At 43.1% G+C, this 26,428-nt stretch overlaps 1 protein-coding gene across 2 annotated transcripts in view; it reads right to left on the reverse strand.

The window, feature by feature from the left end:
- Nucleotides 1–26,428, reverse strand: part of IGF2BP2 (insulin like growth factor 2 mRNA binding protein 2) — an 80,761-nt gene that overhangs the window by 3,431 nt on the left and 50,902 nt on the right. The window contains exons 4-15 of one of the 2 annotated variants that reach the window (XM_066621914.1): nucleotides 24,191–24,242; nucleotides 21,958–22,021; nucleotides 20,965–21,237; nucleotides 17,758–17,892; nucleotides 16,725–16,847; nucleotides 14,891–15,026; nucleotides 14,522–14,650; nucleotides 9,203–9,271; nucleotides 4,284–4,400; nucleotides 2,696–2,770; nucleotides 958–1,089; nucleotides 183–296 (exon numbers count right to left, since the gene is read on the reverse strand). In XM_066621914.1, the coding sequence (XP_066478011.1) occupies nucleotides 183–296; nucleotides 958–1,089; nucleotides 2,696–2,770; nucleotides 4,284–4,400; nucleotides 9,203–9,271; nucleotides 14,522–14,650; nucleotides 14,891–15,026; nucleotides 16,725–16,847; nucleotides 17,758–17,892; nucleotides 20,965–21,237; nucleotides 21,958–22,021; nucleotides 24,191–24,242 (1,419 nt within the window). The remainder of the gene's footprint in view (nucleotides 1–182; nucleotides 297–957; nucleotides 1,090–2,695; nucleotides 2,771–4,283; nucleotides 4,401–9,202; nucleotides 9,272–14,521; nucleotides 14,651–14,890; nucleotides 15,027–16,724; nucleotides 16,848–17,757; nucleotides 17,893–20,964; nucleotides 21,238–21,957; nucleotides 22,022–24,190; nucleotides 24,243–26,428) is intronic. The other variant, XM_066621915.1, reaches the window with a different exon arrangement.

Here is a 26,428-nt window from a genome sequence, read left to right on the forward strand (position 1 = left end):
GCACAGTAAGGCTGGGTCCTCTACTGGCCCCTCCTATTTTAACATCTCTGCATTTAATTCTATTTATTGCATCCTTAAATGTGAACAAACTATTTACGTTGTTCCAGATATCAGACAGTTAAAAGGTGGATTTTTCCACTGTTAACATCTTAATTGAATACAGCATTTTTAAAGTACTGCACCTGACTGGCAAAGAAGTGACCGATTATTTTGACGACAACTTCCTCATTTTCATCAGGGGTTTGGTCACGTGGTACAATTACTTCTGCACTAGTTAAGTTCTGTAGTTCATTCACCTATAACAATAAACACGTAAACAGAATCATAGTGAACACAGATGCTCAAGTGCCTATCAGCCTGCAATTGAAACGAAGTCACTAAAAATAATAGCAGTTTCTACACACTTGAGGGAATCCCTAGGGCTAGGCAAACCAGAACACTGATTTTTCAGAACTTCAACAGAATTTCAAGAACACAGCAATAAGTACAAGAGTAACTTATTGTCTGTGGAAAGAATGCTCTGGTTCATGTTTTAACATAAAAGATGCTTTTCTATGCTGCTACACCTTTATGGGGGGGATGCAGCTGCTCCTCTATCACAGCTATGTTAAAATTGTGGATTTCTCCATTGGTTTCTATGGGCAGCTCTCACTTCAACTACAGAGGAAGAAATAAGGAATCTAAATGACCCAGGTCCAGTGGTGTCACAAGGTGGGGGGGAAGGAGGCAAGCCGCCCAGGGTGTAAGACTTGGCAAGGGGGCAAAACAGTGATCAATTGATGATACAGAGCATATGAGAATGTTAGCATGGTCAACAGTGGGACATGGTAGCTGGAATGAGCCTAGTCAGGCTCCTGACAGCTTACAGTAAGTACCCTGAAGGGAAGGACTGGGAGGAAAGCTGTCAGTTTTCACTAATATACTTCACTTGGTCCCAACATCAGCTATCCCACCTACCGTTTTGCCACCTTTTCCTATCACACGGCCTGCTGCAGAGGAAGGCACCTTGATGTGGGCTTCAAGTTTCACTTCTTCTTTTGGATTGAAGAAGTTTTCTTCTTTCAGTTTTCCAAATATTCGTCCCTGGGCCTGCAACATCAAGATCAGACTTTACGAGCTGATCCATGACCATCGTTGTGTGCATTCATAAAGATGTAGACTGCAAAGAAACCACTTTGCCCCTTGAAAGGATGCAGAGACATTGGGGTTTCTGATTGAGAGTTGGGTGAAGAGTTCCAAATGTCTCGGCATATCTCAGATTCACATCAATGCTGGCTGTTACACCCACAATTCTCCCACTTTGAGTGCAAGACTGACTTCAGCTGCAATGCCACAAGCAATTATGTGCTGCACTTAAAATCCAGTTTAATGCCTAAGCAGCACAGCAACATTTGACTAGAGTAGCTGCAACTATACCAATGGAACTAGGGTTAGGTTATAAGGCTAGTCCCAAAGCCACCAGTCATTCTCTGTGTTGGGTTGGTTACTCATATAGTTGCCTTTTGGATTAAGGCATAACTATGCCTTTGCACAACAGAACAATCTAAGGGCCAGTCTACAAGAGCTACACAAATGGATTTCACAGGAGTATGTTGCTAAGGTGCAAAATGTGAATGACTTCAACACCAGCAGATGAAATTCAGAACCACCATGGTTTGTTTTTGGGTCGGTTTCATCAAGCATCTTGTCAAATAGGGTGAAACAATGCAATCTACCACTAGAACACTAGTATGCTTACTGATAGGGACTGGTAATGGTAGGAAAGTTGTGCACGGTCATGAGGTCAGAAGAAAGCATAAGACTTGCAAGCCCAGCTGTTCATCCTCCTTGTCTCCCAAGTTCAAGTGATCCAAATTTATCAGGACATTTCACACATTGCTCAGAGGCAACCTCACATTTCCCACTCACCCTACAGGGACCTGCAGCCAATCTCGGCAACATGACCAGTGAACAAATCTCTGTGATGTATATTTGCTACATTTGTACTTCATTTTTTTTCTACAGGTACCCCTAAAAAATTTAATGCATGGCATAGCCCAGTCAGAAGCTATTTCATTACTGAGCCAGGCTATAAAGTTCAAAAGTGAATCTGTTCTTTATAACATGGTGGGGGAAAAGAAAACTTAGAGGACAAATTCCTTTGTCAAAACTCAGTTATTACAGAAAAATGCCTCCTTGGGTCTCCAGGTCAACAGCATTGCTCAGCTTGAAAAAGAGCATCCCAGTGTTCTTTCACGTACTATTTTTTCTCTTGCCCCTTAGAATATTTTAGAGTATTTTTCAACTTCTGGAGAAAGAAAAATTCAATATCCTATTCTATTGTATACATGCATACATACATACATGTATACATATATTGTATACATGTATTCTATTCTATTCTATATGTATGCATATTCTATTCATGTATACTATTCTATTCATAGTCTACATATGCATACTATTCTATTCTACATGTATACATATATTGTATACATGTATTCTATTGTATACATGCTTCTAGCTTTAATTGCAGCACAATAGATCCATAGGGAGAGTCAGGCACTCTGCACTACTTGATGTAAGTGTGAAACACTCACTAAAAATTTGAAACTCTGCATGTATGGCAAGAGCTGAGCTGCGTCTGGCTACCCTGTGTTCTTTGCAACTGTGGATTAACTTTGCATAAAGTGACAAAAGCCTGCTAAATACTGACCTTGAATTGCGCTTCTGGAGGTCCAGTGATGATAACCATCCTCTCACTGGCATCTGGACTCTCAGCTGGTGCAATCTGTAAAACACAGAGAATATCATAAAGCAAGTTATGCTGCAATCCTAAATACACATACTTCAGAATAAGCCCCACTGAACACAGTGGGTATTATTTCCAAGAAAACATCCACAGGATTGCACTTGTGGCATCTTCACTCTGCCCACCATCAATCTCTTTAACATAAAAAACTTTTAAAATATGTGATCTGTCTTGCGTGTAGAACAGGCATTGGTAAACCTGTCAATGAATTCCCAAACTAAAAGCAAATGCTGGACATTATTCTGGACTCCACCAAAAGAATTGCTGTTTTACTATGATTGATACTGAAGGATGGCTGACACATCTAGCTTCTCCTACACCTTCTCCTTTCATCTGAAAGTTGGTGCTATCAAATTTTTGCAGCGTTTGATTTTTGGTGCAAAAGGTATTGTTTTAGGAGGGGGTCAAAGATCCCCCCAAATTTTGCTTTCCATGCCCAGCCTGCCCTCTTCTCCTTTCTTGACAACTGCTTCAACAAGAGACAGGGATATAACACAGTTAAACAGGTAGTCTCCACTTCAGAGGAGGTAACCCCATAATACTTAAAGCACTTTTTGCCCTATTTGCACATAGCCTCAAAGATCTCTGAAAGGGGAGGTAGGCACATTTTGTGGAGAGTAAAGATTTGGAAAAATGAGGGTACCTATTTTGGCTCAGCATTAGTGAACAAACCCCCAAGCATTACTGGGTTTTTTGATTGGCTTCTCCCCCCCCCCTTTTACAGCAAGAGGGATACTTTCCATGTTACATCCCAGGAATGGGTTGCAGGAGCACTTCCATGTACAGAACATGGACCATACAGACAAAACAAAGACCAAATTCAGTACAAATTCAGTAATTGTATTATCAGAAACTACAATACAACCAGACAGATACAGCAATATTTCTGGTGGACTAAATATACAAAGGCCCTAATTCATAATGACTTCTCCTGATCACTTCCCTGATTGGCCAAGTATAACCCAAACTTTACTCACTGGTGTCATGCATGTCATCAGTAAGCCCCAAGAGTAACTTGAGTCAGCCTCCAGCAATGAGTCATTTTCCGAGTATATAAGCAACCAGCTGTCTTTTCTAAACCAGTCTACGTTCACTCGAATGCTGGGGGAGATATCTGATTTCTGAGGAGTCTACAGTACATTCACAATCTGTGGTGCTCTCTCTTTAGGAGAGGTATTCAGTCTTTGTCCTTTGCCACTGATGTTTCTTTGTTTGCATATGTATAAGCTGATGGTAATTTATTTCAACAGGGTTTTGTTTTTGTTTATGCAGCCTTTTATTCCTTGGAAGAAGGATGGGATACAGATGTGATTAACAGAAGTAGTGGAGCAATGAAGGGTGGTGCTGGTGTTGCAGAAAGGTATGAAACAAAATACCACTCTGATCTTGGATCTTGTCTCCTCTGAGTTGGAGGTGGCCACAGAGTTCTAGCTCTTGACCTTGCTTGGCAGAAAGCAATGGGAGTAAAGGAAGGGAGGTACACATCACTCACCTTAATGGAGGCACCTGCAAATCTTGCCAATTGCTTTATGTGTTGGCCCTTCTTTCCAATAATGGCACCCACTGCCTGCGTTGGGATGAACAAGTTCACCACCTCTTGCTCTGGCAACTGTGGATAGCAAACAGAGATATAAAATGATCTTGGCAAAGAAGGGAGGTTGTCCCACATTCGCTGATGGTACCTCCCAAGGCATGTAGTTCCTCACTTGCAAGTGGCAATAGGGGAGAGAACAAGCAAGCAGTGACTCTGTGTCAGGTGACAGACAAGACCCACACTAGCAAAGAAAAAGCAGATGCTCAGCTGAGCTGCATAAAAAAAGGAAATGCATCCAACCCCAAACTGAAGGAAGTCTCATACATGAGAAAGTGAGTACAAGCAAGAACACCACTGCGATTTCTGGGTCATTCATTCAATTCCTCCTCTTAGCAGCACTTGAGGACAATAATGCCCATATACACCGGTTAACATAACTGGTAACATGTTAATCAGCTACTCCAAAATGACTACCACATCTGGTTCTACATTCACAATCTCCATATCTGCATAACCATGCAATGGAACTGTAGAAAAATACCTCCCTTTTCCCCACTCTGGTGAGAAATATGTAGGATTATTAAATCCTTGGTTAATGCACCATTAAGAAGCAACAACTGAACAAACTCGACTTGGTTCCCTAGCCCAGGGCTTTCCAAACTGGGGCGTCGCGACACCCCAGCCTATGGGCCCTGGCCCCTGCCCCCTTAAGGGAGGAGGCAGCGGCGTGATCCCCAGGATCGCGCTGCTCAGGGGGGCTGCAGGGGCTTGGGTATATGTACCCAGGCCCCTACAGCCTCCCGGGGGTGTGGGGAGCCCGGCGCGACCTGCAGCAGGGCTCTCCGCAGCATTGAAAGTAGATGGAGAGCGATTGCGCTCCACTTCTGTTTTAGCAGAGCGCGATCACTCCGCATCTACTTTCACTGCTGCAGGGAGCCCTGCTGCAGGTCGCGTCGGGCTCCCCACACCCCTGGGAAGCTGTAGGGGCCTGGGTACATATACCCAAGCCCCTGCAGCCCCCCTGAGCGGCGCGATCCTGGGGATCGCGCTGCTGCCTCCTCCCTTAAGGGGGCAGGGCCCAGGGCCCACAGGCTGGGGTGTCACGACGCCCCAGTTTGGAAAGCCCTGGGCTAAGGAACAAAGTCGAGTTTGTTCAGTTGTTACTTCTTAATGGTGCATTAACCAAGGATTTAATAATCCTACATATTTCTCACCAGAGTGGGGAAAAGGGAGGTATTTTTCTACAGTTCCATGCAGATATGGAGATTGTGAATGTGTACCCAAGCCCCTGCAGCCCCCCCTGAGCGGTGCAATTCCCGCCCCTGCTGCCTCCCCCCTCCCGCCCACACAAGAACTTAGTGGCTCTCAAACTCTCCCAGAGAGTATGAGAACCACTGCCCTAGCCAGTTGAGCCACTCAAAACAGTGCAATAGACTACAGACTTTCTTCAACAAGCAGTATGACTTAATGCTCTTAAATTTCATTCTACCCCAACAGAGTAATTTTTTTAAAAGGAGCTTTGGAATTCATTCTAGATTGAATTAACTACATCAGTGTTACTAGTTTGTGTAAAATATACCATTTTGCCATTACTGCATTCCACTAGCAATCATCAAGCACATACAAATAGGAGGTGTTGACAAATCCTACAGTACAATTAAAATCTTATTCAAGCACATGCATCAGCCAAAGCTGAGACACTACAAATTCTCCACCTCTAACTCAGTACTAAGAAAATAAACAGCATCACAGGGAAAAAGCAGAACCAAAAGGCTTCTGAGTGAGAACAAGGAAGTAAAAAATTACCTTTTCCTCCCCACCCTTCAGTGATATAAATCGCTGTCAAACTACATGATATAAATCCCTGGGGTCAAACTACATATTACGTTAACCCTAAAATTGCACCTGGATCAGGTCCCTTGCAGACTGGAGCAGGAGCATCCAAGAGGGGATTTTTACTTTCTGCCACTGCCTAATACAGATCCCTCCCCCACTCCGCCCAAAGCCTCACAAGCAGCTGCCATTTACCAAGGCTGGAAAAAAGCTCTTGTTGGTACCAATGATGTTCTGATAATGTCTGGTGTTACTTTCGGTTAAACATGCAGAACACTGGGCTCTTCAGGTAAAGATGAGCTTTGCAAGTCATTGGTTGTTAGAAATAGAAGACTACTTATGAAATACTAAGTTAGCACTGATTCCAGCTTCAGCTTTGCCCCCAACTTACAGAGAAAATGGACTAAGTTGTAAGTGAGCACAACATGCAAGAACACAGAAGACTTTCACTGCTATGGTGGACCACAAATTAAGTCAGGAATCTTAATTTACAATCTCCATGCTTTTTGATGCATGTAAGAGCCTGAATTCCTCTCTTACACCAAATGTTTGTTTTTAAATCCTAGAACATGAACATGACTGCTTTAGGGTATTATTTTTAAGCATTTCACTTTTGATGCTTTACTGATAGCTGCTTTACAAACACTACCCTTTGCAACCCGGAAGTCCAGATCAAGCTCTCCTCCATATAAGGACCTCACAGTGGCCCATCTTTGGCAAATATCTTTTGCTACTCTCCAAACCAACAATTTTAGCCACTGTGAGCATCACTTCTTCAGTCCAGGTAGGTTCTACATTGAATGCTTTACTGAACAAGTACTGCCAGAGCTCAACACTGGTGATGAAATATTGCTTTGTCCCTACAGTGAAACAAGCACATGTGAACAAGGGTGAAATGAGGGAAGTAAGTAATAAAGGATCTGTTTGGGTGTACACCTAACCATCTTTCTAGTCATGGCTTCATTATGCTTTCAAAGACAACTTCTACTCCTTTCTATGCACAGAAAGTGCAAATCAAGATGAGATAATCAGGAATATTCTCATCGATAAACTCTAACAAAGGTCCTTTCTTCTTGAGAGGCAGCAAAAGGTCCAGGCTTTGAGCTTCTATGAAAAGGAACAGGTGGTCACTTGGCAATTTTATTATTACATTCTTTCCTCTCTGTGACTCACTATAATCCAATACGGGCTAACCAATCAAGAGCGCTTGAGTCAAGAGCAATGTCCCTCAAGATTAGTCTCAGACAGCCTTCCTTGTCCTTCCAAACTGACAGTTCTATAATTTGATGGAATGAAGAACTGATCATGGAGTGGTAGCCGATTTGGACTTCCCTGGAGGCAAACCCAGATGTTATTATGACAAACCACCACAGCCTCACTGCACAGTGAAGATATACCCCTCAAACCACCATTAGGAAAAGATACAAGTTGCACATTAACGCCCATTAATAGAGCAGAAAGAGAAAGACCAGGCTCTAGGTCACACTTTCTCCAGAATTCATAGCAGATTGTTCCCAAGGATTGCTCTCATCTCTCCTTCCTGACACAGGAACATGTAGCACATTTTGCCCGGCCCATAGGTGTACACATTTGGTCCCTGTTGCGTATATGCAATGTTGGGCAGATATGGCTTAAATAATAGAGTCAGGCAGGCAGCGTTCGAGCTTATTAGAATTGCCACCTGTTTATGGATAGAGACATTAAGCTTTTAAAAGTGACTTTACAGAAAGGAATAATCAAATGAAGCATTTTATAGGAAATCTAATGACCAGCAGAAACCTTGCTACAGAATGACAGAAACTCTGTCCACAAAGGTGTTATCATTACCAAGTTTATGGAGGGAGGGCATAGTACAATGGTTGAAAACATGCACTGCACGCAGGTAGCAGAGCCAAGAAAGCATCCCTGTCCCAAGTTCTTGTAACCTGCTCTCTACTGGAGTAGAAATCATCATTATCACTACAAAATATTTAGGAACACCAGCCACTAGAAGAGACATCATGCTAGGGTGAAAAGCGACAGTTGCTCTCCCCCTGCAAAATGTAAGAGATCCACTATGTTAAAAGGTGCCTCTGTTCACTGCCCTAAATAGTCCAAAGGTCTTGTCGCCATGCGATACCACAGCACCTAATCCATATTCTACCACTCACAGAATGAAGGCGTCACAGGGAATGTGTCTTAGTAGCAATAGCGGTCCTGTGGGGAACTGCATCAGAAGGAAATGAGGACAGCACAGCAGTGATATGCAATGAAGTGCTCTGACAAGGAGCTTCACTGCCTGTTTTACCGAAACAGGGTAATTCAAAACGACTCCTCTTGCATTTGCTGGTCCCAAATCCTGATAGTGTGTTTTCTTTATGATACTTTGTGTACACACTATCGTTAAGAAGCATGGGGACTGGGAATGAGGAGCTGACAGCCACAAGGGTAAGGGATGGAATATGCAAAGGCAATGGTGATGGGCTGAAGCATGCAGAGGCAAGATGGGTTGGAGACTGAGGGCAGTTCCGTGATCATGGTCTAGACTGGGGACTGCCTATCAAGGAACAGAGTGCTGTAATCAACGGTCTGGGTAAGGGGATGGGGCCAGAGCTCAGGGATACAGCACATACTCTTGCATACAGATGCTCCCAAATTCAATCCCTGCCATCTTCAGCTAGGGCTGGGAAAGATCCCTGTCCAAAGCTCCAAAGAGTCACAGCCAGCCAGCCAGCTAGCACTAATCTAGACTATTGCTCATCTAACAAAGCAGCTCCCTATACTGAAAACATGTGATGGAAGAATGGGGGAAAATAGCATCAGGCCCTCTATGCTCCCCAAGAAAAGAAAGGCAGGACAGAGAAAGTGCTTTTTGGTGTCTCTTCTGTTCTCCTTCGGCCCTCAGGTTGCTGTCACTATCAGAACTGAGGGGGCAGCAACATACAGAGAAACTGCTCCAGAACAGAGTCACCTAAATGGTGCATTAAAGCCTTAAAGCGACAGACAGGTGTGCTGCGAAGCGAGTGGAGGGCCAGCATCCAAGAAGAGCAGGACAATGCACTTACGGAGTGCTGATGTGGGTATATGCCAGTCGGTGAGACTCCATAGAGACCCGAGAGGTATGCTGTTTGGCTCTATTGGCAGGAAAGAAAGTTGACAGTCAGTGGGGAGGGGCCAGGAGCAGTGGGCTGTATTTTCAGGCATAGGGGTGTGGGAGTTCCTATCTCAGTTTTGGGAGGCAGCCAACATTTTTGGTCAATGCTGATTTCCCTGTACCCTCCCAAGTGTGCTTGCTCATCCTGAAGAGAAGGGAGTGGCTCATGTATGCATGGACATCACTTGGCCTCTCATCAGTAGAATACTTACAACTTGATGATTTGCAGTTATCACCACTGAGCTACCTCCACTGAAAACATTATGTTTGAATAGACATGCAGTGATGAATACAGAAGTCCGATTTGGGGCGATTCAACTGTACTAGCCTATTCACACATGCAAGCCATCACTTCATGCTGCAGCCAACATGTTAAATATGCATGTGTGAACCAATCTAGATAAACTCTCATCATGCACAAACCCACAACTCTCTAGTATGACATGAACCAAGGCGTTTAACAGAGAGAACTTGGTTACACCATTCAGTTTTTATGTATTCAGATTATCCGAGAGTGAGGGAAAAGTTCATTTTACCACTTCTTCCACATCTTGTATAAACCTAGTTCTATTCTATATAAAGTATTGCAAGAACGCTTTTGCAGATTAACTCCTCCTTTCCTCTAGGGAAGTGATTTTCAACCTTTCCCATTTCATGGTACACTGGCAAGGTACTAAAATTTTCAAGGCACACCATCAGTTTTATGACAATTGACAAGGCACACCATGCTGTTGGTGGGGGCTCACATCCCCCAATGGCCCTACTAATAAATGATCCTCCCCCAAACTCCGTGGCACACCTGCAGACCATTCAAGGCACAGTGGTTGAAAATGGCTGCTCTAGGAGACAACCTGAAAGTGAAGATTGGGCCCAGTAATGCCCCAGAAAAACTTGGTTTAATTTCCTATCCTGCATGGTTTCCCCAGAGGCAAGTCAGGCGGAAAGGGACAGACCAAGGAGACTGGGTTTTCTGGCCTCAGTCACTCTTTCAGCTTCATCCATTTCCCTAGAAGGAAAGCAGTTGGAGAAATCAAAACTCTCCAGCAAGAAAAGTTCTTCCCTGTTGGGCAAGGAGTTAGATCTCCATCTTCTACTCCTTCTAAATGTTTCAAGAAGTTCTGAAGAAGGGAGCGGAGCTGGGAGTGGGGAAAAACAGAACAGACTGGAAAGAGTCAACCTTACACTTCTAAGAGGACTCTGGGAAGAAAGTGCCCAAGCTTGTTCTTTTGACTATCAGTGCAGTCCTTTGCAAAAGTCTATCCTACTGTGGTGATGATCTTCCTAGCTGCGACAGATGGGAGTCAATATGTTGGGAAGGAAGGAAGAGCCACAACAGGCAGAAATGCTGAATTGGATGCTGCAAAGCTCTTTAGAGGTTATAGGCTGAAGCATGCAAAAATAAATAAATCTCCAGTTTCCAGCAAAGACAAACTTCTTCGCGCACCACATTTTAAATTTATGGAATTCATTGCTAGAAGATGTTTGTGATGGTCACTAACAGTGTGGCCATTATAAAAGGGATAGGTACATTCATGAAGGACAGGGATGTATCCATGGCTAACAACAGAACCTCCACACTCAGAGGCACTAAACCTCTGAGTACAAGATGCTGGTATCATACATTGGGGTATGGTGATGGCTATCATCTATACTTGTGAACTCTCAAATGGTCTCTGGCTAGTTGCCATTTGAAAGAGAATCCTGCATTAGATGGGCCACTGATTTAGCAAGAACATGCTCTCACAATATCCATCAAATCCAAAAAGATTGAGAGAGAAAGAGGACACTAACAAAATATAGGCAGCTTGTAATGGATCAGGTCCTGGAAGGATCAATTTTAGCATTCGGTCAGGATCCCATTTGTTGTAGCTTTTGCCCAGGACCAAGATCTCATGTTTTATACATGCACAAAGCTGCCTTACAGTGAATTGGAATTTTGGTCTATCTCGCTCAATATGATATATTTTGTCTCAGAACAAATCTTCAAGGTTTTTCTAACCTCTATGATCAGAGATCTTTTGTTTTTTAAACCGATATTGAGAGTTGAATACAACCTCATGCATGCAAAACCTGTACTGTACAAATGAGCTACAGGCTCTCCCTTGGGTGCTTGGGTGCCTCACATGGCAGTGGCGCTTTTCAAAGGATTCCATTGGGGAGGCTCTGCCTCACCTGCCTCCATGTGTGCATTGTGGGTGCTTGGGTGCCTCATAAGAACATAAGAACAGCCCCACGTAATCAGGCCATAGGCCCATCTAGTCCAGCTTCCTGTATCTCACAGTGGCCCACCAAAAGCCCCAGGGAGCACACCAGATAACAAGAGACCTCATTCTGGTGCCCTCCCTTCCATCTAACATAGCCCATTTCTAAAATCAGGAGGTTGCACATACACATCATGGCTTGTAACCCGTAATGGATTTTTCCTCCAGAAACTTGTCCAATCCCCTTTTAAAGGCATCCAGGTCAGATGCCATCACCACATCCTGTGGCAAGGAGTTTCACAGACCAACCACACACTGAGTAAATAAATATTTTCTTTTGTCTGTCCTAACCCTCCCAACACTCAATTTTAGTGTATGTCCCCTGGTTCTGGTTTCATGCAGAAAAGCATTATTGGTGGCTTCCCATGAATTGTAACATTCCTTTCCATGGATAGTCTTAAAGCATTGCAAAGACCTTGTTTGGGCTTACAAAAGGGGAGATAAAAGGAGACTTAGAGATGGCAGAGAAATTAAATGAGTTCTTTGCATCTGTCTTCACGGCAGAAGACCTCGGGCAGATACCACTGCCCGAACGGCCCCTTCTGACCGAGGAGTTAAGTCAGATAGAGGTTAAAAGAGAAGATGTTTCAGACCTCATTGATAAATTAAAGATCAATAAGTCACCGGGCCCTGATGGCATCCACCCAAGAGTTATTAAGGAATTGAAGAATGAAGTTGCAGATCTCTTGACTAAGGTATGCAACTTGTCCCTCAAAACGGCCACGGTGCCAGAAGATTGGAGGATAGCAAATGTCACGCCTATTTTAAAAAGGGAAAGAGGGGGGACCCGGGAAACTATAGGCCAGTCAGCCTAACATTTATACCAGGTAAGATGGTAGAATGCCTCATCAAAGATAGGATCTCAAAACACATAGATGAACAGGCCTTGCTGAGGGAGAGCCAGCATGGCTTCTGTAAGGGTAAGTCTTGCCTCACGAACCTTACAGAATTCTTTGAAAAGGTCAACAGGCATGTGGATGCGGGAGAACCCGTGGACATTATATATCTGGACTTTCAGAAGGCGTTCGACACGATCCCTCACCAAAGGCTACTGAAAAAACTCCACAGTCAGGGAATTAGAGGACAGGTCCTCTCATGGATTGAGAACTGGTTGGAGGCCAGGAAGCAGAGAGTGGGTGTCAATGTGCAATTTTCACAATGGAGAGAGGTGAAAAGCGGTGTGCCCCAAGGATCTGTCCTGGGACCGGTGCTTTTCAACCTCTTCATAAATGACCTGGAGACAGGGTTGAGCAGTGAAGTGGCTAAGTTTGCAGACGACACCAAACATTTCCGAGTGGTGAAGACCAGAAGTGATTGTGAGGAGCTCCAGAAGGATCTCTCCAGACTGGCAGAATGGGCAGCAAAATGGCAGATGCGCTTCAATGTCAGTAAGTGTAAAGTCATGCACATTGGGGCAAAAAATCAAAACTTTAGATATAGGCTGATGGGTTCTGAGCTGTCTGTGACAGATCTTGGGGTGGTGGTGGACAGGTCGATGAAAGTGTCGACCCAATGTGCGGCGGCAGTGAAGAAGGCCAATTCTATGCTTGGGATCACTAGGAAGGGTATTGAGAACAAAACGGCTAGTATTATAATGCCGTTGTACAAATCTATGGTAAGGCCACACCTGGAGTATTGTGTCCAGTTCTGGTCGCCGCATCTCAAAATAGACATAGTGGAAATGGAAAAGGTGCAAAAGAGAGCGACTAAGATGATTACGGGGCTGGGGCACCTTCCTTATGAGGAAAGGCTACGGTGTTTGGGCCTCTTCAGCCTAGAAAAGAGACGCCTGAGGGGGGACATGATTGAGACATACAAAATTATGCAGGGGATGGACAGAGTGGATAGGGAGATGCTCTTTACACTCTCACATAATACCAGAACCAGGGGACATCCACTAAAATTGAGTGTTGGGCGGGTTAGAACAGACAAAAGAAAATATTTCTTTACTCAGCGTGTGGTCGGTCTGTGGAACTCCTTGCCACATGATGTGGTGCTGGCGTCTACCCTAGACGCCTTTAAAAGGGGATTGGACAAGTTTCTGGAGGAAAAATCCATTACGGGTTACAAGCCATGATGTGTATGCACAACCTCCTGATTTTAGGAATGGGTTAAGTCAGAATGCCAGATGTAGGGGAGGGCACCAGGATGAGGTCTCTTGTTATCTGGTGTGCTCCCTGGGGCATTTGGTGGGCCGCTGTGAGATACAGGAAGCTGGACTAGATGGGCCTATGGCCTGATCCAGTGGGGCTGTTCTTATGTTAAAGAACTTTTTGGCACTTAGGTGCCTATAATTTAAGTTTGATATTAATTATTAGGATGGCATTTAAATGAAACAAGCTAGTTTCAGCGCAGAGATTATACTAAAGATGTCTTTACTGGAGTGTTAAAAAAATTATTTGAGATGGTAGCAAACCCAAAAGAGCATCCCAATATTCCATGCTTCTGTAACTTGTATGAGTGTCCATGATGTCTGCCATAGTAAGAATACATTCAACTGAGGTCAGCCAGGTCAACTGAGGGAAACCAGATGTTGAATTCCTATTTGCAATTTGCCCTTCACTAAGATTTAGACAGAGAAATTGGCTTTTATAAGAAGGAACTATAGCTGGAAGGATATGTACTCTCTCTTATCAACCAAACCACCACGAAGGCAAGGAAAGAGAGTTCCCAAACACAATCCCTTTTCTCCCCAGACAATGAAAACCATGATCAGCATAGAAGCAAGCTTCTTGTCTCTACAGAGAGCTCAGCTTCCTTTTGCAGGGAACAACATTTGCTGCCCTCCTCTTTTCCCCTTGAATAGCAGCACACATTACTTTTCTCCCAGCCCTGCCTGGCTAGAGTATACAGAGGCCTTCAAGACGATGAGTGGCCTTCAAGAGATATGGCTATGAAGCTTTCATCATCACCCAGAAACTGGGCACAGGCAGGTGGACACAGGTAAGGTTGGGCAACCAGCTACTTACAGCAAAAGGATTGTAGGGGGCAGTGACAGCAGGTCTGCGGGCTCCAGCTCCAGAAGGCAACATGGACAAGCCTGTTGAAAAGATGCCCAATGCATTGAGGTTAAGTCCAGGGATGAGATTGGCTTGTTGCTAGAAACAAAACACAAGAAAAAAATGGAAAACAATGAATCCAAAACCAAGAGATTGAGAAAAGATCTAGGCCATACTAATACAGTTCAGTGAAGTGAGCTCTGGGGGTATCTGACATTCTCTTTGGGGTGAGCAGGGCATTCCCATGCCTCCATCCTGGTGACTGTCTATGACCCTAGGAATACTAAGTTATCAGGGGGCAAAAAAACATATGCACAAACAGTACAAGAGGACACTTACATTGACTGCCACAACATCATTCTCATAAGCATCCCGAAGTTTGTTCATGATCTCTACCTCAGCACTGGAGCAAGCCTCAATATTACCCTTCACGGTGATGGTCCTTTCAGGGTTGTAAATGGTTAAGTCCTGCAAACTGAACAATCACAAAAGAAGAAATGAAAACCTGCAGCATAGCCTAAGGGGACGACGGCAAAATGCTAAGTACCATAGCTGCTGCAATGTGCCATGTAAATGATTCCTCCCAATCACCAATGGAGTCATTCTAGGCAGTGATGGTAATGCACAGGTGCTCACCAAACCAAATGGCGTCTCCTGCATGTTGCCATCACTTCCCAGAATGGCTCTGATGGCAAGTGGAAGAGGTCACTTAACAAGTCACACTGCGGCACTTGCAGTACTTACTGTTTCGCTCTCCGTCTAGCTATGCTACTGTCCAGATAACTGTATTTCGTTGGATTTCTAATCTGCCATGTTTGATAAAGGAGGGTAGGCAACAATAATTGTATAAATCAAAAGCAGTAAGATATACTGGTAAAGGCAATAGGAAACAAGAAGAGGAACCATTTAGATTAAAATATATTATGGGGGTCAGAATCAATGACTGGGATGAGAATATAAAAATATGTTTTGAGTCAGGCTATTGGTCCACCTAGCTCAGCATCATCTACACTGAGTGGCAGCAGCTTTCCAGGGTTGCAGGTAGATCCCCAGCCCTACCTGTAGATGCCAGAGATTGAACTTGGAACCTTCTATATGCCAAACATATGGTCTACCAAAAAACCCTAGTGGGTGTCTAAACCATTTCAATTCACACTAAAGGCCTTTAATTATTTGCATTTCTGGCTGCTGGTCCTTGTAGCATGACTGTGAGAACCCTCTGGAGTGGTATCAGACAATATTAGGAGAGACTCCTGAATTATGTTTAAGAAAAGTCTGCAGTTGGAAGCAAGTCCCTGAAAGCACCAGTTTGCAAGCAGAAAACCTGTGAAGTCCTGGCTGAAGAGCTATAAAATGGACACTTCCAAGTTTATAAGTGTTAAATTCTGTAATATGATCTCAAAATAGCTGGGGGAACAATGAACTTCACCTGACTTAAGACAAAGAGAGACAAGACAGTGCGTTGCAATCAAAATAATTCAGTGTTAGATAGGTTTTGTTCAGGTTTATACTTGAAGCTGGAAAAGAATTTTCTCCTTGGGCAGATTAATGGGGGTGGGGGGTTATGTAGGGACTTGCACATGCAGAAATGTCCAGTCGGCTACAGGAGCTACCAACTCTGACAACTGCTACCTTCACTGCAATTCCCTTGCCTCTCCTAATACTGCCAAAGGAAGCCAGGTGCTACCAAGAAAGGCAGCTAGGCAACTGGTAGCGACAGTGGCTTCTGAGGCTATAACTGATCTCTGGTTGCTGGCTAGAGTCAGAGCCAGCAGCTCATATCCAGAGAATCCCATGTGTACAACATGGGAGCTGTTTCATGGACTGCAGTGTAAGCCAGCTTTGAGGATGTGAAGTGTACCATCGCCTGCAGCATGTGGCTTGGTTTCTTTCTATGAATCATTCAGACACAGACCTCAATAAGCATTTCCTGCAGGGTACCTGTTCTCTGCTTGTGGCATATTATCAATCTGGCTTGTCTAGGCTGTAGTATTGGGCGATGTCCCTGCCTCTGGGCTTTTGCTCTGGGCTGACTTCATGGTTCTGTGAAATCCAGCTACCTTTCTCAGGGCTAGGATAGGACAACAGGTATTTCCTGCTCCAATAAAAAGGTATCACTAGACCTAACTAATGGCAATGAGATTTTATGCTCCTTCTGGTCACTAGTACTCACGGAGAAATGGTGATCTTGGTCCCCGTGTCCTGCTCAATCTTTTTCAAGTTTCGGCCTTCTTTGCCAATCAATCTCCCAACCAGGCTATTGTGTGCTAAAATTTTCAAGGGAATCTCTTCAGCTCTAAGAAACATGAAAAAAGGTATTTTAACATTTGCTGAAGTTACTTTTCACCCAGATCTGCCTGGCTAGGAAATGCAGAGGTCTCCAGAAAAATGAAGAGATGTGGCACTGAAGCTTCCTTCATCAGCCTTTGGAGAAGAGTCTGGCACACCTTCTACTTATTCCCCAGTTCTGAAGGAGCTTGACATCATTATCTTTTGAGAGTTATTTCCAACTGGTGGGTTCCAGAAATACTTAACTTTCATGATGGACCACCCACACTGTTTCTCCACATGCAAAAATAAGAAGCTAAACTGTGAAAGAGCAGCATTCAAACCTTGTCCTTCCCCTGTTTTTACAGTGTCTTAAAATAGTGATGCATAAAGAAGGCAACAATTTACATTCCAATGCAGGATGCATAAAATGCACTTGATAGTACCTCCCTTCCCACTTTTGAAACTATTTCCTTAGGTGCATTAAGATTCCTCCTTTGAAACTCCTTCTGAGCAGCAAGCAGATTTAGCTGCTTGTTTCTCATAACATGATTTAGATTACAAAGCATTCTTATCCTGATCCAAGCACTCTAAACTGTTTCAGTCACCTACTACCATGAGTCAAATCAGATCATCAGTGTAGGATATGCAAAGAGGTACAACTTCTTAAATATCTACAATAAAACCTATGTGCTAAAATTAGAAATGATCAAAAACAGAGAGGGTGGAAAAAGAAGCTACATATTCCTAGGGTGGTTTAATTATTTAATTGCCTTATAATTGCAACTATAAGGCAACAGCAACCATCACAGAACTTGAAGTTCCACAATTCAGCAAAACTTCTCCCATGCCATGGAGGACAAGGTGGGATTAAAAAAAATACAAACAAAAATTAGTGTTCATTTCCCACTTCCCCTATCCTCACTGGAAATACGTACGATTTGGTTTCTTCAGCCTCCTTCTGCATAATGTCAAGTATCATGCGACATGCTTCTGAACACCCCTCTGGTGTGGCGTGAATAGTGATCGGCTTCTCTGCAGCTCCTGCATTTTCCTTTCGATGAATATCTACCCTGCAGCAACAGAGCCCGCACAAAGAAATCTGCTAGGGGTCAAAAAGAGGTGCCCAACGCTGACCCCCTAACCAAGCACCACAGGAGCTGCACAACTTTTGCATGTTATAGTTTACAAGGGTATTGAACGCTACATAGTACCAGAATGGAACTCCTCTTCAAGCCAGTTTGGAGCCACTGTTCAAATAAGAAGTAAGACTAGGGCTCACCCAGGCCCGGTTCAAGTGCAACATTCAACCATGGTTTGTCATTACATGGGCAAGTCTCGGACTTGTACACACCCTCTTTCCCCTCTCCTCATGCACTCTCCCTGACTTCCCAATTGCCATTACATTAGAATCAACAAACTGTTTGGAAGTCAAGCACAAACCAATATTGCTAACCAGCTTCAAACAGTGTCCAATTCTAGTTGAGAGGGCAAACATAAACCACAGTTAGCCATTTTGAATGCAATGGCAAACTATGGTCACAAAACAGGAGAGCATGTGTGAATCCAAGGCTCACTCAAGTAAAGCCAAATGAGAGTTTGGTATTACATGTGAATCAGTCCTATATCACAAAGATTTAAGCACATGGGTAAAAGACTTTGGTAATTGCAGCAGGATGCCCTTCTGGCGTAGATGCTAAGTATATTCCGACATTCTCCAGGATCCCATGTTTTTATTCCCTTTCCTATGCAAACCACTTTGTGAGCTTCTTGTTTTACTCTGAGAGGAAAGTCTCCTCAGGAAAGTCAGAGGGGAATACTAAAATGACAGCAAGGAAATGTCAAGGAAGAAGAAGTTTCCTGCGTCAGGTCAAGACTCCTCCACACTGTGACCTGCACCAGAAGAAACAGCAGCTCTAGGCCCAACCTAACTATATTTTTCTCCCCTTCCCTATCTTCTTCAGATGGCTTACTAGGAAATACAGCTTTTCCAAAGGAACAAAGGAAGCTCTCAGCACCCCTCAAAAGAATCAATTCTGGGTACCAATTATTTTTGTTTATCATTGAACCTATTACCATTCTATTGTTACAACTGAATCTATTTATGTGTTTAGAAGTTCAGTTCAGGTTCATATTTTAGGCAACCAAGATATTTTAGGTTTGGGTTCAGTAAATACCTGTATTATTATTATTATTATTATTATTATTATTATTATTATTATTATTATTATTATTCTGGTTCACTGAAAAAATATCTGAAGCAGCTTCTGGGTTCAGATTCAATTCAACTGCCTGCATAAAACAACTTCCTTTGCAAGAAAGCAACTACCACACTGAGCAATTTAAAATGGCCTCCACATACATCTGTTTAGTCTGCACAGGCCTACACTGAGGCCCAGTACAGGACATCCCACAGAAGTTAAAGGATTCTAATACTGAAGAGGCAAAAAAGAAAATTCTGAGATGAGATGCCATGGGTAATTAAATGAATTTTCTGATCACTTCCAACATCCTACTGCATCCTTGTTTACAGTCTCACAAAGGAAAGCAGCAACTGAGAAGTTTAAAATTGATTTCAGGATAACATTGTTAAAAGAAAATAACAAACATGAAACTAATTTAAATGATTCTTTGTATACAGTCAACATGCAGTGAGGGAAATGAGACTGCACCCATCCACTGTGCACAACTTGCCAACTTCCAAGTCTGCTGGAGAGCGATATAAGATCTAAATGTGTGTAGTCCAATGAGCATAGGCCCATACCACGTGGCAGTGTCTGGGACTTTATGTATGCCTATTACCACAAGGCTTGGCTCTTTTCACACTGGAATTTATGCACCTAGGATTTATGTAAATACTGCCTTCAATGTGTGGACCACTGCTAGCAGAAGCAGCACACCCAATGAGTAGGATGAGCTTAATCTTGCTTCTCTACGCCATGAAGGTTCTATATACTTAAAGCTTCATCTGATCTAGCCTGTGAGTGGAAAACAGCGAAGATCAATAGAAAATTAAAATATGGACATATCTTTTAGCTAAAAAGGTTGTGCACAGAACAATATTTTGAGAAAGATCAATGAAGTCTGTGGTAAATGACCTAAGGCTAGACTATGATTTGTAGAATATCCAATTCAGTTCAAGGTATTACATTCCTTGAATGGGTTTTCCCCCCTCTAAGGTCTTTATGGGCATTTCATGGGTTTCAGAGGAAGCGTTTCGAAAACTGGAAGCAATGCCAAGCTCATGCACCAACTTATAACATGTATTTTATTCCTATTGTACTATTTTCTTGCGAAATTATTGCACTTTGAAGAATATCAAGTGTCACAGAACATGTTTAAAGCAATTTCTCCAAGTTTGTTTTAAAAGAAGAGGACTTCCTCATTTAATGTTTGAGTTGCTCAGATTTTTGCCATACTAAGGATCACAGTGCAAAATCAAGGCCTCTATTAGCTGTAGGGTTAAACAGATACACATCACACAAATATGCGAGTGAGGAACAGCACCAGAAATCCCAGTACAATGTCTCTGATTGTGATTATCTCCAATGCACAATTTCATGGATAACAATATATTTTTCTGGCTATGCCACAAAATACACTATCAGGATTAGGGTCCAGTTATTAAAATATTCTGGGAAGAATAGAACCAGTCTATTGCTTTCAGGCTAGTCAAGGATAATGGGGAACATTTGATGACAGAAAGATAATCACATTTTCAACCCATTTCCATTATGCAGAGGATATTTATTTGACACTAAATGGTAGCAGTTGGGAACAGACAGCTGATGATGGGGCGGGGGGGAATTCTGGGAAAGGGGTGCTGAGCAACAGCACACCATAGATCAGGTAAATGCAGACTGTCCAGAAGCAATGTGAAAACAAAATGACAAGGGGTCTAAAAATGACAAGATAAGCATCACGATTACAAGAGCATATTCACTACCAAACCACCATTCCTACAAATTTATGCAAAACACAACACAGAATTAAAATTATTGCAAGAGACAAATCTTTTGCCACAGAATGCACACCAGAGCACATTGCCTTACATTTGGTTAAAAATAAATAAATTACAAGCTAGGGACGTAAAAGGCTACAAACAGAGCCCTGTGGAAGGAAATTAAACCATTTGTGGTACTTACTTGGACTGGGTTTGCTTAGTAAGGTTCTTTATGGTCAAGCCCTCCTTTCCTATGATCGCACCAACAAATTGCGTGGGGACCAGGATCCGTAGTGGGAAATCGAGCTGTTTGGGCTGCGAGGAGCCCCCGGGGGAGGGACCCTGCTCCCTGGAAGAGTGGCCCCCACGCCGGGATCGCTGAGGGGGCTGAGGGGAGCTCACCTCGTCGTCTGGGATGTAGGATATCTTGAAGGAATAGTTCTCAAACTGGTGATCACTAAGCTTCTCTATTGCTCTGAAACACAGAAAAGGGAAGAGAATGGATAAGAAAAGTAACACAGGTCTACAAAAAACACTTTTTAAAAAAGTTGCTGTTTGAATGAATTTAGGATATTGGGGGGGGGTAAATCCAAAAATGGCATTGGTTTTGCCTCGTGGGCTCTAGTTTGGGGGGTATGGCATAGCCACCTTATATACTGATCCAAGCACCTTCCTTGTGAAGAAGCTGATGCTATGCCTTCCTCACAAGGAAGGTACCTGAAAAAGTATATAAAGGTGACTATGCCATAGCCCCAAAACTAGGGCAAATTGTGCAAAAATGATGCTATTTTTTGATTCAGTATCCCAAATATACCCAAGGTCTAACTTTCAAGACAACAAAATGTGTGCAGGCCTGTGCAATTTTGCTCTGGTCCCACATTTACCCTAAACAGGCATGTACTATATTTTCTGATTCCATTTTTTCATATCTTTATTTACCATTTATTTGGCTTTTGACAGTAGAATAATAGTTCTTCTAATTTTATATTACTGTTGGAACTATCTGGCATCTCCTATACAAGTTTCTGGTTTCATGGTATTATTCTGCTCTGCCCTCTTATTTAGATACATCATTATAACTGATGGATATCAACTCTAACTCAAATGTTTAGCAGAAAGTCCAAGAGAGTAAAACCAATCAGGGAAAGAGAGCGAGCGAGCAAATGTATCCATTACACTTAGAACAGTTACTTACACTTTTGCTTCTTCTTTTGTTGCATATGTAACGTTGACAACTGCTGTTTCCGATTCTGTATTAACTAAATAAAAAGCAACAAGGACTCAGAATAATAGGCTGGAAAGTCTCATGAGATTGTCTTTCATTTCTAAATCATCTTATTTACTGGAGTTTTCACTCTTTCTAATGCACAAAATATTTTCCACAGTCTTATGCCCTCAGAGATTCACATGACAATCTCAGCCTGCAGCAGCTAAGAAAAAAACAATACAGCCTGGGCTGACTTCTAGCTGCATATGCCGTTGGTTGTGTATATGTGGCACTGCAGGCTGAATTCTGCATGGATTTGGCTTTTGGCATCACACGTCAGTTGGTGGACAGCGACTGCCAAAAATCATATCCAGGTTGAATTCACCAGTGATGCCACCTGCACACAATCATCTGGAAATCAACATGGTACAGCTTTTTCCCCCCATGGCTGCCAGGGCCTAAAATAATCCTGTGGATCAGATCTCTAATCATAAGAAAGGTCACCTTTCAATGTCACTGCTGTTTACTGCTCAACAGAATGGCTTTGCTAAACAACAAGCATAAATTTCTGTTATACTAACAGAATATAAGTTTGTCAGAAGAGCATTTGCTGAACGTCAAGAAAGAAGAAAGCTGTGACAAAACTACTACTCTAATTTGCTAGCTAAAAGTAAGCTGTTGTAGCCAAACAGCAGAGGTTAGGCTGAAAGCCTGCCTACAGACCAACTTATAATCCCAGTTCAATTTTTTCTATTTCAACAGAAAACAAAAATATCTGGTTTCCAACAATAATTCCCTTATTTGCAAAAAGGGGAATTACTGCAAAAAATAACTGGGTCACACTGGGCCAGTTCCATTGGTTATAAACATGCAGACGGTATATTCTGAAAAGTGCTTTTCATTTTCCTATAGTACTTTAACCCATACCTAAATATCACAATTCCCACAGAACTGGCAGGCCAGAAGTTCTGTTGCACTCTCTCAGGTACATAGTCCTGCTCCATGTGGAAAAATGGTCCAGAAAGTAAAGGGGAAAAGATCAGGAAATGTGGAAATCACTCACAGGCCAATCCTAACCAACTTTCCCATGCTGATGCAGCCATGCCAGTGGGGGGGATGCAGTCATGGAGGCATCCTCAAGGTAAGGGAACATTTGTTCTCATAACTTAGGGCTGCATTGCAGTTGCATTGTCTCTGGAAAGTTGGTTAGGATTGAACTGTCAGCTGTCATAATGTGAAATTATTATTCTAACATCTCTGGTATGCGGTGATCAGAAACATATTCTGAATTTTGTCCTGGGGTTCTTTATACCAAATGCCTGAGTCCTGCAGCTTGACAAAGGCCCAGAAGGTCTGCAGCCTACAGCTCTGCTGAACAAGCTAGCAAAAGTTATGATGTCACTGGTCCCTTGAGGGCGTAACGGTGCAGCTGATTTAAATGTAGATTTAAAACATCAAAGTATAGTCAGACAAGTCAATTCTCTCACACTTGGTATGGCAAAACACTCCTTCAGACGAACTGGGAAAAGAAAATGGAACCCAGTGCAAACCACAAGTTCCTTATAAGTGTCTATTTGCTGGGTATACTCTCATGTCATCTTCTCCCACTATGGTGTACACAATTACTCTTCAAATACAACTCTGTATCAAAAATGATGTGGGCCTCAGATTCTGTTTTCTTCAGTTAGGGTAAACAGTTGGTTCAGGGATGCTTAAATCTGTGCAACAGAGTTGCGTTAGCATAACTTTTCCCTATACGAATGGCCTTGGTGTAAGGTAAACAGTAATGTCACAGCTCATTATCCCAGATTACTAGAAAGAAAATGTTGAATCAGTGCAGCAGTCTCTATGGCAGAAGTGTACCCAGAGCCAGCATCATGACATCACTAGGGTGTGCGCGCTCCAATTGCTTCCCCAGTCAGGAAGCAGTTGGAGCATGAGTGTGTGCTCAGCAACAGGCCGGGTGAAATCCCTGACCGGCTGCAGAGAGGTACTTGTGCTCCAATTGCTTCCCAATTGGGGAGGCAGTTGGAGCGCATGCTCTAGCGCCCTCCTCCAGTTGGCGCTCACAGTACGTGCCCTGTTTTGCCCCCAGGGTGATACACCACTGCTCTATGGCAAGTTTAATTTTATTAGAGCACCTTAAGCTACATGTAAGTTTTAAGATGCTTTAACAAACAGAATGAACAAAGTTGAGCAAACCTGTAGGAGATTTCCTTACCTTGCTCCACATTCTCTACGGTCCCATGTTGAGCTAAGAGACCATCCAGCACCTGAGAGAAATCAGGACACACAATATAAGCTAAAATAAATTGGAAGGATTTCCTACATCAGTAGGAAAACAAATTCCTACAGTAAGACACAAATTTTGTCTAGACGAACATGTAGTTAGAATCAGACAGTTGTCACTATAATAAAAAAAACTGTGATCACTGCATCTCCAAAACAACTTGTAGCTGACCTGGAAAGGTATACTTGTGTTAAGTCCTGAGGGAACAAGAGCAGAAGCAACTGCTAACAATGGCTTGCCTTTTGAGACGGCCAAAACAATTTCCAACATTTGTGAAAAGACCTGAGGTAGTCACAAGCACCAAAAATCTATAGTTCCAGTATAGGGCTGAACCCCAAGTTGTGTCTCAGCAAACATTCCTCACTAGAACAGGGGTGTCCAAACTTTTTGGTAGGAGGGCCAGATCATCTCTCTGACACTGTGTCAGGGGCCAGGAAAAAAAGAATTAATTTACATTTCATATTTGAATAAATTTACATAAATGAATATTTTAGAGATGGAACTTATATAAATGAATGAAGGCCTTGCAATAGCTCAGGATCTATAAAAGTCCTTGCACAAAGCAAGACCTGCCTTTCCTTCATTGCCACTGCTGCATCACAGACAAGCAGTGGAGGGAGCCCTTGTCCCACAGCTCACAGGAGAGGTTGAACAGTCACCCTCATGCTGAGAACAGTTGCTTTGAGCAAGTAGAGGCTCCAGCAAGTCTCTGGAGGGCCAGAGGCTCATTGGAGACTGGGGGCTCTCCATGGGCCAGAATGGGAGTCCCCAAGGGCCAGAAGTGGCCCTCGGGCCGGGGTTTGGACACTCCTGTGCTAGATCAATAAGCCACCATGTTTCTTGTCTTCTCCAGAATCCATGAATCAGAACTAGCCCCTCCCTTGGCCTCTGCTATATGTTTTGTAGCATGAGAAAACAACACTGCCATTCAGGCAGGGGAAAGGTTCATTTAGCCTTGCATCTTCTCTCTGAGCCAGCAGCAGAGGCTTCAGAAAGAAACAAGATGCTACAAGATACCAAATAAGCAAACTGAGTTGCCTCAAGGATCTTGTAGTGAGATTCATGGTTTTCTGCTTAAGTTACTGAAGGAGATTATATTAAAATTGTCTTCCTGCTCTACAGACAGCTCCATTATGAACAAACCTGTTGGCTCCTTGCTTGCAACACTCCTTGCAACTGAGATACTGTATGAAAAATCTGACCGCCAGGGGTCTTGCTTCAGAAGACAGAAGACAGGAGAAGAGCATATTTGAGGTTCAGAAGACAGAAGACAGGAGAAGAGCATATTTGAGGTTTCTTTGTGCACTACAGCTCTATGAGTTTATGAAGATGCAGCACACAGTCACCTTGGCTAGCAGCCATAGCAGGAAACATTAAATGGTGACTCTTCTCATTCAAAGAAACTCAAGAGATACAGGTACAGATGAGCAGGCAGCCACCTTCCCAGAATGAAGTGTGTAAACTGTCCTGTTCTGTCAACACCTGAAAGCAGGAATTTAGTCACCTGACTTGCTGTCAGTGAGTCATTTTCCTGGAATATGAACTTCTGTACCGAAGCAACAAAAGTAGGTTGTCTAATCAGAGACCTGTCATCATGCTTGTGGGAATTATGACTAAAAGGAACATCAACTACATCTAGCCATTCTTGAGTCTCTGCAGCCAGCAAGGAAAAATGACCTGCTCCTTGCATCTGCAGTTTCACTAAAATTCCTGTTTTCCAAACGATCCTCCCAAAATGATGTGCACCTGGAAGGATGTTTCTATCATTCTTGGGAATAAGAATCAATATGCTTATACATCTTACACCTAAATAGTGTGTCATCTGGCAGAAGATCGGACTTATGCCGTCCTAGTGCAGGGTGTCAGTGGGGAAGACCAATATCAATATTGCACAAATCGATGGTAAGGCCACATCTGGAATATTGTGTCCAGTTCTGCTCACCACATCTCAAAAAGGACATAGTGCAGAAGAGAACAACCAAAATTATTACTGGGCTGGGGCACCTCCCTTATGAGGAAAGGCTATAGCATTTGAGGCTCTTCAGTCTAGAAAAGACTGAGGGGAGAGCCTGAGGGGATGCACGATTGAGAAATACAAAATTATGCATGGGATGGATAGAGGATACTCTTTTCCCTCTCACACAACACCAGAACAAGGGGACATCCACT

Source organism: Tiliqua scincoides, chromosome 3 (assembly GCF_035046505.1).
Source record: "Tiliqua scincoides isolate rTilSci1 chromosome 3, rTilSci1.hap2, whole genome shotgun sequence".
Taxonomy (NCBI): domain Eukaryota; kingdom Metazoa; phylum Chordata; class Lepidosauria; order Squamata; family Scincidae; genus Tiliqua; species Tiliqua scincoides.